This window comes from Chiloscyllium punctatum, chromosome 12 (assembly GCF_047496795.1).
Source record: "Chiloscyllium punctatum isolate Juve2018m chromosome 12, sChiPun1.3, whole genome shotgun sequence".
Classification (NCBI taxonomy): domain Eukaryota; kingdom Metazoa; phylum Chordata; class Chondrichthyes; order Orectolobiformes; family Hemiscylliidae; genus Chiloscyllium; species Chiloscyllium punctatum.
In genome coordinates this window covers 21818198-21829876 of record NC_092750.1, presented here as the reverse complement: position 1 = coordinate 21829876, position 11679 = coordinate 21818198, and the positions used below count along the sequence as shown (strand labels likewise).

Here is an 11679-nt window from a genome sequence, read left to right as displayed (position 1 = left end):
ACTGCTGCAAGCAATGACTTCTATTAGGAGTATAGAGGCCAGGGTGGCTCAATGGTTAGCACTGCTGCCTCAGGGAGCCAGGTTTGAATCCAACCTTGAGTTTGCACATTCTCCTTGTGCCTGCAGTGGTTTCCATCCACAGTCCAAAGCTGTGGAAGTTCAGTGAATTGGCTATGCTAAATTGCCCAGACCATTCAGGGATGTGTAGGTTGGGTGGATTAGTCATGGGAAATGCAGGGTTACAGGGATTAAGTAGGAGTTTGAGTCTGGGTGGGATGCTCTTCAGAGATTGTGGCTTGCTTCCACAGTTTTGGGATTCTATGATTACGCATTAAAGAGTCCGTTATTTACGCATTCACGCTTAACAGCGAATATTGATCAGGGCAAAATTTGATTCAGCTACATGAACTGAATTACCCTGCAAGAAAATATTACTGTGTCATTATATACTTGATTAGTCAAATAATTTACTATTTATGAAGGTGGAAATTTTTAATGTTGATTGTTAAATCTGTTACAAACACATTTTCTGTGCCAGAATCCTTTACTCAATATAATGTAGGAAATAAAATACTAATGAGCAACACCATTGTATATCAATGCTTTACAAAAATTGGTCACAGTGTAGGTTTGAGACTATTTTATGTTAATACAAAATTCAACTCTTCTCTCAAAGATTTGCTTTTTTTAAATCTTCAGGTAAAATACGTCCTTTCTTTCTTGCCTTGTCTTTTTTCCGTTCTATCTTGGCATGCTTCTTTTTCATTATATTTCTTTTCCTCTTATCTTGACGACGCTGCATCTTTTCAACAACATGTTGTGTTAGCTTTTCCCAGTTCTTCTGCCGTTGGGATTTGAGTTTTTCTTTTCTCTTTAGTGAAGCTTTCAGCAATTCTTCATTGTCTTTAATTTTCAGGCCTTCAGCTTTGTACAGAACATTGGTCCACTTAATCTTCATTTCAACTTCCTTTGCCTTATTTTCATCTTTAATCTTCAATTCTTCAATCTTTTTCTTTTGGGCTTCCAGTCGAGATAAAAGTTGTTTGTAGTTTTTGCCAGTGAGAGGTGTGATGCCACCTTTAATTTTCTGTTTTTTCTCTTTTCTTTTCATCTTTTTGTCTTTAACTATCTCAGATGGCAAATCCACTTTATTGAAGAGCAATTGATTTTCCGTTTTCTTCGATGTGTCTTTTTTCTCTGTATCTTGAGCCTCTGCTGCAATACTATCTTCCTGGACAATTTTCTGTTCTTTTTTCATTCGCATCTCTTTCCGTTTCTGTTTTTTCTTTTCCCTCTCCCGCTTTCTGTGCAGCCGTTTCTTCTCTAATTCTTCAGGAAGCAAGCCTTTTGGATTGCACTGTCAAAAAACACAAGACATGACACAATTGATGACAGAGTAATGAAAAGGCAGGAAATGAAAATCTTTATAGTGAATAGCTGGAAAGTTATGTAGACAACATATAAAGTTTGCTTGGAATACAGACAAAAAACTAGAATTACTTTCAATAAATTGCATGCCATCCACTTGTCCCATTTACTTATCAAATTACTTGGTATTAATTAGTCTCCTGTAAATTGAGGCATTTTCACAATTATAGTCTCCCAGAGTCCAATACAAATTAAAAAATAAAGACCCTTTCTAGCAAAGGTCTCTACAGTCAAATATTTTGCCACGATTTGATTTTTTTTTGGGGGGGGCGGAGTCAAGACTGTAAAGTTACTATTTAACTGAGACTATTCTAATCTGACATCTCTGACTGCAAAAGCTTTACATACTGTGAAATAAGTACTAGTTTAAACAACAATTCAAAATAAATATTCCATGATCCCATTCTATTTTGGGGCACCCAGAATTGTACTGTCAGATCTTTGAATCTTTTTACATATACTTTTAAAATTCAAAAGCACTGGTTACTAAATTCTCCAGGGGAACTGTAAACATTAAAGTTTAAAAACAGATAAAGTTTGATATTCATTCAAATCAATAATATTTCAATCCAAATCCAATTAAGCGTCTTTCACTGTATTTAGACACAATTTGAATTTCTTTTTCCAAACTAATAGTTACTTCACTTGTATTCATTTCAGAGCTAACTGACTGACTAGCGACTCCAAAGATACCCAGCACACAAAATGTAAGGCATATCAAAATTTACCTGACCGCGGCTCTCTTGGATTTTCTCGTGTAGTCTCTGACGAAGAATATTTACTGTTGAAAACGAGCTTGTGTTCACTTCACTGACTGAAAAGCAAGTTTAAAGTTATAACATATAAATCATATTCCCCAATTACATCTGTACTAAACATAGATTAGCTATGTAGAAAGAGCTTTAAAACAATATGATAATACAAAAATAATCAGGAGCAGGGATGTCTAGCTGCAATTACAGGGTTAAAAATCACAATACCAGGTTATTTTGGAAGCATTAGCTTTTGGAGCGCTGCTCCTTCATCAGGTAGTTGTGGAGCAGGACTATAAGACACAGAATTTACATCAAAACATTACAGCATCATGCAACTGAAATGAGATATTGAACAAATATTTGTTCAATATCTCATTTCAATTGCATGGCACTGTAATCTTTTGCTATAAATTCTGTGTCTTATGCTCCTGCTCCACAACAACCTGATGAAGGAGCAGTGCTGAAAGCTAGTGCTTCCAAATAAACCTGTTGTTATGTGATTTTTATCTTTGTCCACCCAGTTCAACACCGGCTCCTCCACATCATGCAATTACAGGGGCATTGGTGGTACCACAACTGGAACGTTGTGAGCAGTTTTGGAAGAATACTCTTACTATAAAGGGAGTGCATCAAAGATTTACTAAACTGATTCCTGGGATGATGAGAATTACATACAAGTTCAGGTTTGTAAAAAAAATTCAGTTAGGATTATACTTGGGAGTTCAGAAGAATGGAGAGAGATCTTGTAGAAACCTGTAGAATTCTAACAGGACTGGACAGGGTAGATGCAGGATGGATTTCCAGTGGTGGGGTCCAGAACCAGATGTTACAATCCAAGGACACAGGGGAAATCATTTAGGACTAAGGTGAGGAGAAAACTGCTCACCCAGAGAGTGAGGAGCCCGTAAAATTCACTACCACAGAAAGCAATCAAGGAAAAAATATTTTATGGTTTGAAGGAGAAGTTGGATTTAGCACTTGGTGTTAAAGGGATCAAAGGATTTGGGGAGGTGAAAAGTAGGAACAGGTACGGAGTTGGATGAACAGCCATTATCGTGATGAATGGCAGAGCAGCCTCAAACGGCTGAATGGACTAATCCTGCTCCTGCTTTCCGAGTTTATATTTTCGATGTAAAGGTGAAAGCACGAGTGTGCTTGGAGCAGATGAGGTTGGGGAATAAACAAAGGCACATTTATATAGCATAATAAAATATCCCAAGGCACTTCAAAGGAGCAGTATAAATGAAGATACGACACCAAGATACATAAGGAGGTAATAATCAGATAACAAAAAACTTGGACAAAGTCAGTATTAAGAGTCTTTATAGGGGAACTTGAGGTGGTGACATGTTGGAAGGGAATTCGGCAATCTAAAGGCGTGGCCACTAATAGCATAGTAATTTTAAATAGGAATATGTAAGATATTAGAATTAGAGGAAAACACAAAAGTTTGTGAGGGATATTGTATTAACGTCTGAAATAGGTTGATTAAAAGTATTTATTACAGATTTCAGGAGGGGCTAGACCTCAGAGGGCTTTGAGAACAAGCATGAGACTTTTAACATCAAAGCTTGCTTTTCTTGGAGCCAATGTGGGTAGGTGAACAGAGGTATTTGGTGAACAAGGCTCACTGTGAATCAATACACAGGCACTGGATTTTGGATAACCTCTAGTCTATGGAAGGTAAAATGTAAGAGACCAGCCAGGAATATATTGGAATAATCAAATCTAGAGGTAACAATGATAATAAAGAGTGTAAAAGCATTTAACCTAAGTACCTAAATTGTGAAAGGAGATTAATTTCACCACCTCAGTGGAGAACAGGGAAACAATACTCATAGCAAGATAGAATTCTCACACCTCTGGTATTTTGCTGGATTTTATCCACTTTCACTCCATTTTGAACAGTATTAGGCGGACCCCGACTCACTGGTCGAAAATGTTTCAGCTCCTTTGGAGATTCCTTTCTTCTCCTCCTCTTCTTCTTCTTAGGTTGGGTTAGAGCTTCTGAGCCCTCCTTTTTAGGAACTAAAGATACAAATAAAACCACACAACCTGAACAGGACTCAATTTTACTTAATTCACATTTAATAATTAACAGCATCACCTGAATATTTCTACAAGTTAGTCTCCACTCAGTAACTTTAAAATTATCTGCATTTTTTCTAAGATACAAACAGACATCAGTATTTAAAACAGAAGAAAACTGGATCAGAAACTGGCTAGCTGAAAGAAGATAGAGGGTGGTGGTTGATGGGAAATGTTCATCCTGGAGTTCAGTTACCAGTGCTGTGACACAAGGATCTGTTTTAGGGCCACTGCTGTTTGTCATTTTTATACAAATGATTTGGATGTGGGCATTGAAGGATGGGTTAGTAAATTTGGGGATGACACTAAGGTAGGCAGAGTTGTGGATAGTGCCAAAGGATATTGTGGGTTAGAGGGACATAGATAAGATGCAGAGCTGGGCTGAGAAGTGGCAAATGGAGTTTATTGTGGAAAAGTGAGTTATTTCACTTCGGAAGAAGGAACACGAATGCAGACTACTGGACTAATGGTAAAATTCTTGGCCGTGTAGATGAATGGAGAGATCTGTGTCCAGGTGCATAAATCCCTGAAAGTTGCTATCCATATTGATAGGGTTGTTAAGGCGGTATATGGTGTGTTGGCATTAATTGTTAGGGGGGATTGAGTTTCGGAGCCACAAGGTCATGCTTCAGCTGTACAAGATATTGTTAAGGCCGTACCTGGAGTATTGCATGCAGTTCTGGTCATCGCATTACAGGAAGGATGTGGACGTTTTGGAAAGGGTTCAGAGGAGATTTACCAGGATGTTGCCTGGTACGGAAGGGAGGCCTTATGAAGAAAGGCTGAGGGAACTGAGGCAGTTTTCGTTGGAGGGGAGGCGGTTAAGAGGTGACTTAATCGAGATGTGTAAGATAATCAGAGAGTTAGGTAAGGTGGACAGTGAGCGCCTTTTTTATTGGATGTTGAAGGCTAACATGAGGGGACATAGCTTTAAATTGGGGGGGGGGGGGTCTAATAGATTTAGGACAGATATTTGGGGTAGTTTCGTCACTCAGAATAGTAGCGGCGTGGGACAGCCTGCCTGCAACAGTAGTAGACTTGCTGACGTTAAAGGGCATTTAAATGGGCATTGGATATACCTATGGATAATAATGGAATGGTGGAGGTTAGATGGGCAGCAGATTATTTTTGCAGGTTGTTGCAACAGAGGGCCAAAGGCCTGTACTGCACTGTAATGTTCTATGTTGTTTCAGTGTGAGACACTGCATCTGGGCCTCAACACAAAATGTTAATCTTGATTTATTTACTCCAGCTTTATGTTCTCAGTATTTTCATTACAGAATTTCTAAATGGTTAATTTTTATCAATGTACTTCAGAATTAAACCAACCCTCCTGTTCTCCAGTTTTCAGTGATAACCGCCAACAATTCACCTATTGATTCTGTCCATTAAACAGTTCCTGAATTCACTGTCTGTGCATAATTCTCCTGAAATCTGGAGATTAGCTTGTGAATGATACAAGCTGACTTCACAAGTCAACATCCCCCCAGAATTATAGCTCACAATTTTACTTCCATCATACTCCTATTGTGTCCTCAAACTATAATCAGATTAAGATTTTTTATCTTAAATTCTTTCATGAGATGTCAGAAGGTGCCCATTCCTAATTGCTGGAGAAGGTGGAGATGAGCTGGACCATTGCAGAACTTGGGGCACAGGGACACCAACTGTGCTGTTAGAAAGGAAGTTCAAGGATTTTATATAGTAGCTGTGAAGGAACAGTGATAGTTGCACATGGCTTGAAGGAAGACTCCAGATGATTTTGTTCCCATGCATCTGCTGTCAATTTCCATCTGGACACTGGCGTTATGGATTTGGAAAGTATTGTGGGAGGAGGCTAGGTGAGTTGTATTTGTAGATGGTACTTCCAACTATCTTTGCTTTAATTCATCTATTACTGAAAATATTTTACTGTTATTAACACTTTCAGATTCCACAATCCAAAAAGATTAGCCACCAATCTCTAACCCTTACCTCTGCCATGGTTTTACAATCCCAATTTACCTTTTTGCTTCTGTATTTACAAAATGTGAATGTGCAAATTACTGTGGATGCTGGAGTAACTAGTAAATGCTGGATATGGTCAAGTAGCATCTACGAAAGGGAAATAGTTAACTTTTAAAGTTAACCTCTTGGGTTCATTCTTTGACAGATGCTACATTGTATGGTTTAATTCAGAATTTTACATCTGTCATACTGTTCAGCTAAGTGCAATGAGTCTAATTTAGCATTATTCTTACCTGTTAAATTGTGTCCTGCAAATATCTCCTGTAGTGGCTTAAACTAGTCCCTCCTACTTGCACTTAGCCCATATTTTTCCAAACATTTCTTCTTCATGTACTTATCCAAATGTCTTTCAAACATTGTAACTGTCCTCCCACTCACCAGTTCCTCTGGAAATTCAGTCCACTGTAAAAGTGATGCCCCCCCCCCCCATCTTCTTTAAATCTTTCTCTCACTTTAAAAATGTAACCCCTAGTCTTTAAATCCCCAAACGTACAGAAAAGACATCTTATCTATACTCATGATTTTATAAATCCTCTATAAGGTGTGGGATATAGGTAAAGTAGTGTTACTTCTGCAATCGTAATTACTTATGCAAGGTAAATGCACTCACACCAGTGTACAATTGTTTCAACCCAAGAGCTGAGTCAACAAGAATGAAAACTATGTGGAGGAAATTATATAATTGTTTTTGTATTAGCTAAAATGTGAATGCAAGAATGAAACATGCCTGCTAATAATGGTAGACAAATAGATAGATAAGGTGCTGTGAGGATATAGGTTAAGCCAGATATACTTGTATAAGCAGTAGGTATAAGCATCTGTTTCCCACTTTTGCAAAAACACAAAAACAAACCCCAACTAAAAGGTCATAAGGATCAATATGGTTAAGGAAAGGAAGGAAATCGCACATGTGGAGGTAGTAGATAATCATGAAGAAGGATACACCTAACAATGGGCCACAGCAGGATGTGGTGAAATGGCCGAGTAAAACTTGTACTTTGTTATGCACAAGGCCAGATACGGCAAGAGATAAATAATAGTAATGGGCACTGGGTTTGGAGTAGTGAATCCTATATAAAATATGTACTTGCTAAACTCTGTGTGTCTATTTTAGGCACCACGCTTGCAAGCGTATAATAAACATACTGATTGCTTCAGATCTTGTCTCAGACTGAAATTATTGAAGTGAGTGAGCTTTGTTTCTCACAAAAGGTCACCCCTCAACCTCCTAGGCTCCAGGTGAAAGAAGTCCCAGGCTCTCCTAACTCAAACCTTCCATTCTCAGCAACATCGTGGTAAATCTCTTCCGAACCCTGAATAGCTTAATGATATCTTTCCAATAACAGGGGGCCAGAATCGGACACATTATTCCAGAAAAGGCTTGACTAATATTCTGTGCAACGTCAACGTGACAGCCCAATTCCTCCTCGCAAAAGGTCTGAGCAATGAAGGTAAGCGTGCTAAACGCCTTCTTGACCATCCTGTCTACGTGTGACGCAAATAATTATGTTCATGAATCCATAAGTCTCTCTGCTCTAGAGAGTTCCACAATAATTAGTTCCTTTTACAATGCCTGACTTTTTGAACATTGCTACAAGGACTGCTTTTGCCCCATATCATTCTTTAATCAAGAGCCAGAAAAAAACTCCTCACTATTACGATTTGTATTGCGTTCCTTACCCAGCTTTCGTTTACGGTCCTCCTGATTCTGAGATTGGCACACTTTCCTTCTGAAACTCTGAAAATACTGGTCTTTTGCAGCGAGACTGAGATCAGCCATTTCTGACCCAGATCTGTTTCCCAATGAAAGTGGGTTAAGTACAGATACGGTGGAAAACTAAGCGTTTAGAGGGCAGCAGATTAAAAAAAAACAGTAACGACTAATTCTCGTCGAAAAGTATTGATGAACCAGTTAATTAATATGCGGCTCAATCCCGTTTTAATACTTCACCCGCACGCTCCCATGTGTGCCTTCTACGTCATCATTCTGCAGCCAGCTTCGCTCACCTGGCACATTGTGATTGCGTCAGAAACTGCCCATAACCCTGTCCTAGTGGCTGAAGTGAGGTATTGCAGGATGTCAAGGACAAGAGTTGTTGAAAGGGGGCTTCCCTCTCCTCAAGCTTCTCCATTCACTTCACACCAAGTCTGATGACCACTGTGCACTCTGATTAGCAGCACAGGCAAGCATGCCACATATTAGTGACAACAAATTAAAAAGAATAATAAAGCAAAGAACTGCTGAAAATCTGATACCAAAACCAGAAATTGCTGGAGGAACTCAACAGCAATTGGCAGCATTTTTGGAGAGAAAGCAGAGTCAATGTTTCGGATCCAGTGACCCCTCTTCAAAAGTGAAAAAGAATGATCAATTTTAATTTATGCCATGTGATAAAAATGAGACTGAACTTTCAATAGTTAGTACACAAGATTTACAAATACCATATAGCTAAAACTGAGAGGTCGCAGTGATCAGGGAACTTTGAAAACACCGGAGACTACTTTCAATATACAAGAAAAAGTTAGAGATAGTATGAAATTGAATAGGCTGATTTTCCTTTCAGCTTCTTCTGCCAACATAAAGATCATGGTCAATTTAGCAATATAATTTGATATACCAATTTATGCATCATATTCTGTATCTTCTCCTTTTAGCTATAATCTATCAATCTAAGGTTTTAATTTACAGGTAGTTGATTCAGAACTGATTATTGTTTACTGAACAGATTTCAAGCTTCGAAGAAAGATTTACATGATGTACCTTTTTGACCACAGAATGATTCAAAGTGCTTTACAACCAATGAAAATCTTTTTTACGTGTAGCCACTTTTGTACCGTAAAAAACCTTTCTGTGTAATTTACCCTGAAAGATCTGGATCTAATTTTAGATTATGCTCCCTAATCATAGATTTCCAAATGAACAGAAATTGTTTCTTGCTATCTGCTCAGTCTGTTCCCCTTAATAGCTTGAAAGCATTGAGTGGATTAATCCTTAAATAATACCCTATTCTGTGTAATCCCACCTCCAGCTGTCCACTCTTAATGCTAGAGGGAAAAAAAACTTTTGAGGTAAGTCCAAGAACTGCTCACAGTACACCAGGTCTGATCTAGCCAGGGCTTTATTTGTCCAGACCTTGACTTGTACTCCCTTCTCTTATACTCCTCTTGATATAAAGGCCAGCAATATACAAGAAATATACAAGCTTTTTTCATTATTTTATGCATCTGTTCATTTCAGTTGAAATTTTGAGTCCACCTCCAGAACAGAGAAAAGTAAAATGCAAAATAATGAATACTGTTTACACATAGAGTCATAGAGTCATAGAGATGTACTGCATGGAAACAGACCCTTCGGTCCAACCCGTCCATGCCGACCAGATATCCCAACCCAATCTAGTCCCACCTGCCAGCACCCAGCCCATATCCCTCCAAACCCATCCTATTCATAAACCCATCCAAAAGCATCTTAAATGTTGCAATTGTACCAACCTCCACGACATCCTCTGGCAGCTCATTCCATACACATACCACCCTCTGCGTGAAAACGTTGCCCCTTAGGTCTCTTTTATATTTTTTCCCTCTCACCCCAAACCTATGCCCTCTAGTTCTGGACTCCCTGACCGCAGGGAAAATACTTTATCTATTTATCCTATCTATGCCCCTCATAGTTTTGTAAACCTCTATAAGGTCACCCCTCAGCCTCCGATGCTCAAGAGAAAACAGCCCCAGCCTGTTCAACCTCTCCTTTAGCTCAGATCCTCCAACCCTGGCAACATCCTTGTAAATCTTTCCTGAACCCTTTCAAGTTTCACAACATCTTTCTGATAGGAAGGAGACCAGAATTGTATGCAATATTCCAACAGTGGCCTAACCAATGTCCTGTACAGCCACAACATGACCTCCCAAATCCTGTACTCAATACTCTGACCAATAAAGGAAAGCATACCAAATGCCTTCTTCACTATCCTATCTACCTGTGACTCCACTTTCAAGGAGCTATGAACCTGCACCCCAAGGTCTCTTTGTTCAGCAACACTCCCTAGGACCTTACCCATAAGTGTATAACTCCTGCTAACGTTTGCTTTCCCAAAATGCAGCACCTTGCATTTATCTGAATTAAACTCCATCTGCCACTTCTCAGCCCATTGACCCAGATGGTCCAGATCCTGTTGTAATCTGAGGTAACCCTCTTCACTGTCCACTACACCTCCAATTTTGGTGTCATCTGCAAACTTACTAACTGTACCTCTTATGCTCGCATCCAAATCACTTATGTAAATGACAAAAAGTAGAGGGCCCAGCACTGATCCTTGTGGCACTCCACTGGTCACAAGCCTCCAGTCTGAAAAACAACCCTCCACCACCACCATCTTCTACCTTTGAGCCAGTTCTGTATCCAAATGGCTAGTTCTCCCTGTATTCCATGAGATCTAACCTTGCTAATCAGTCTCCCATGGGGAACCTTGTCGAACGCCTTACTGAAGTCCATATAGATCACATCTACTGCTCTGCCCTCATCAATCTTCTTTGTTACTTCTTCAAAAAACTCAGTCAAGTTTGTGAGACATGATTTCCCACACACAAAGCTATGTTGACTATCCCGAATCAGTCCTTGCCTTTCCAAATACTTGTACATCCTGTCCCTCAGGATTCCCTCCAACAACTTGCCCACCACCAACGTCAGGCTCACCGGTCTATAGTTCCCTGGCTTGTCCTTACTATCTTTCTTAAACAGTGGCACCATGAGGTGAATTTGCATTTGGAAAATTGTGATTGCAGATACCTTCTATTTTGTTCAAAAAGCACACAATCTGCAGGCAGTCAATGCAAGCAGTCAATCCATGAAACATTTTATAAATTCATACTTTGGAAATAGAACCAGTCTGACTTAGGATTGGGATCGAGGCAGACTCTAACCTCACACTTTTAATGCATTATCTGAGCTGAGATGTCACATTTTTTTGTAAAACCTTAAGTTATCTCAAGAATGTGATTTGAAAGAAGTTCTGGGATTTACATATTAATTAACCAAACCCTGCAACCAAATCTAAAAGATGAAAGACATAAACAGCAATCCAGGTTTGTTTAATGTATCGTAATGGTTGCATGCATGACACTGTGATCTTTTGCTATAAATTCTATGACTTAAGATGCTGCTCCACAGCTAGCTGATGAAGCAGCAGCGCTCTGAAAGCTAGTACATTCAAATAAACCTGCTGGACTATAACCTAGTGTTGTGTGATTTTTAATTTTGTCCACTACCACTTCCACATCATGACGTTTATATGCATTTGAGGCACCAAGAGGTCTGATAACTGAACGGATACCCATTTAGATGGAATAGATTTTTTGAATAAAAAAATGCATTGTTTTAAGGCTGTCAAAGCACTTTTAAGGGGAA

At 39.1% G+C, this 11679-nt stretch overlaps 1 protein-coding gene across 1 annotated transcript; it reads right to left on the bottom strand.

Moving 5' to 3' along the window:
* Positions 1 to 466: 466 nt before the first annotated feature.
* surf6 (surfeit 6) lies at positions 467 to 8273 on the bottom strand. The gene is made up of 4 exons (XM_072582051.1): positions 7959 to 8273; positions 4044 to 4211; positions 2157 to 2242; positions 467 to 1357 (listed from the first exon to the last, which is right to left on the bottom strand). The coding sequence occupies exons 1-4, from the start codon at positions 8056 to 8058 to the stop codon at positions 671 to 673; spliced, it is 1041 nt and encodes a 346-aa protein (XP_072438152.1). The 5' UTR covers positions 8059 to 8273; the 3' UTR covers positions 467 to 670.
* Between the last annotated feature and the right edge of the window lie 3406 nt (positions 8274 to 11679).

Bases quoted from the DNA above. Each gene is read 5' to 3' on its own strand.
- surf6 (XM_072582051.1), bottom strand. From the start codon at position 8,058: ATGGCTGATCTCAGTCTCGCTGCAAAAGACCAGTATTTTCAGAGTTTC. The intron at 2,243-4,043 runs GTGTGAGAATTC...CTTGCTTTTCAG, and splicing joins AATCCAGCAAAATACCAGAG to TCAGTGAAGTGAACACAAGC. The intron at 1,358-2,156 runs GTAAATTTTGAT...GTTTTTTGACAG, and splicing joins TCCAAGAGAGCCGCGGTCAG to TGCAATCCAAAAGGCTTGCT.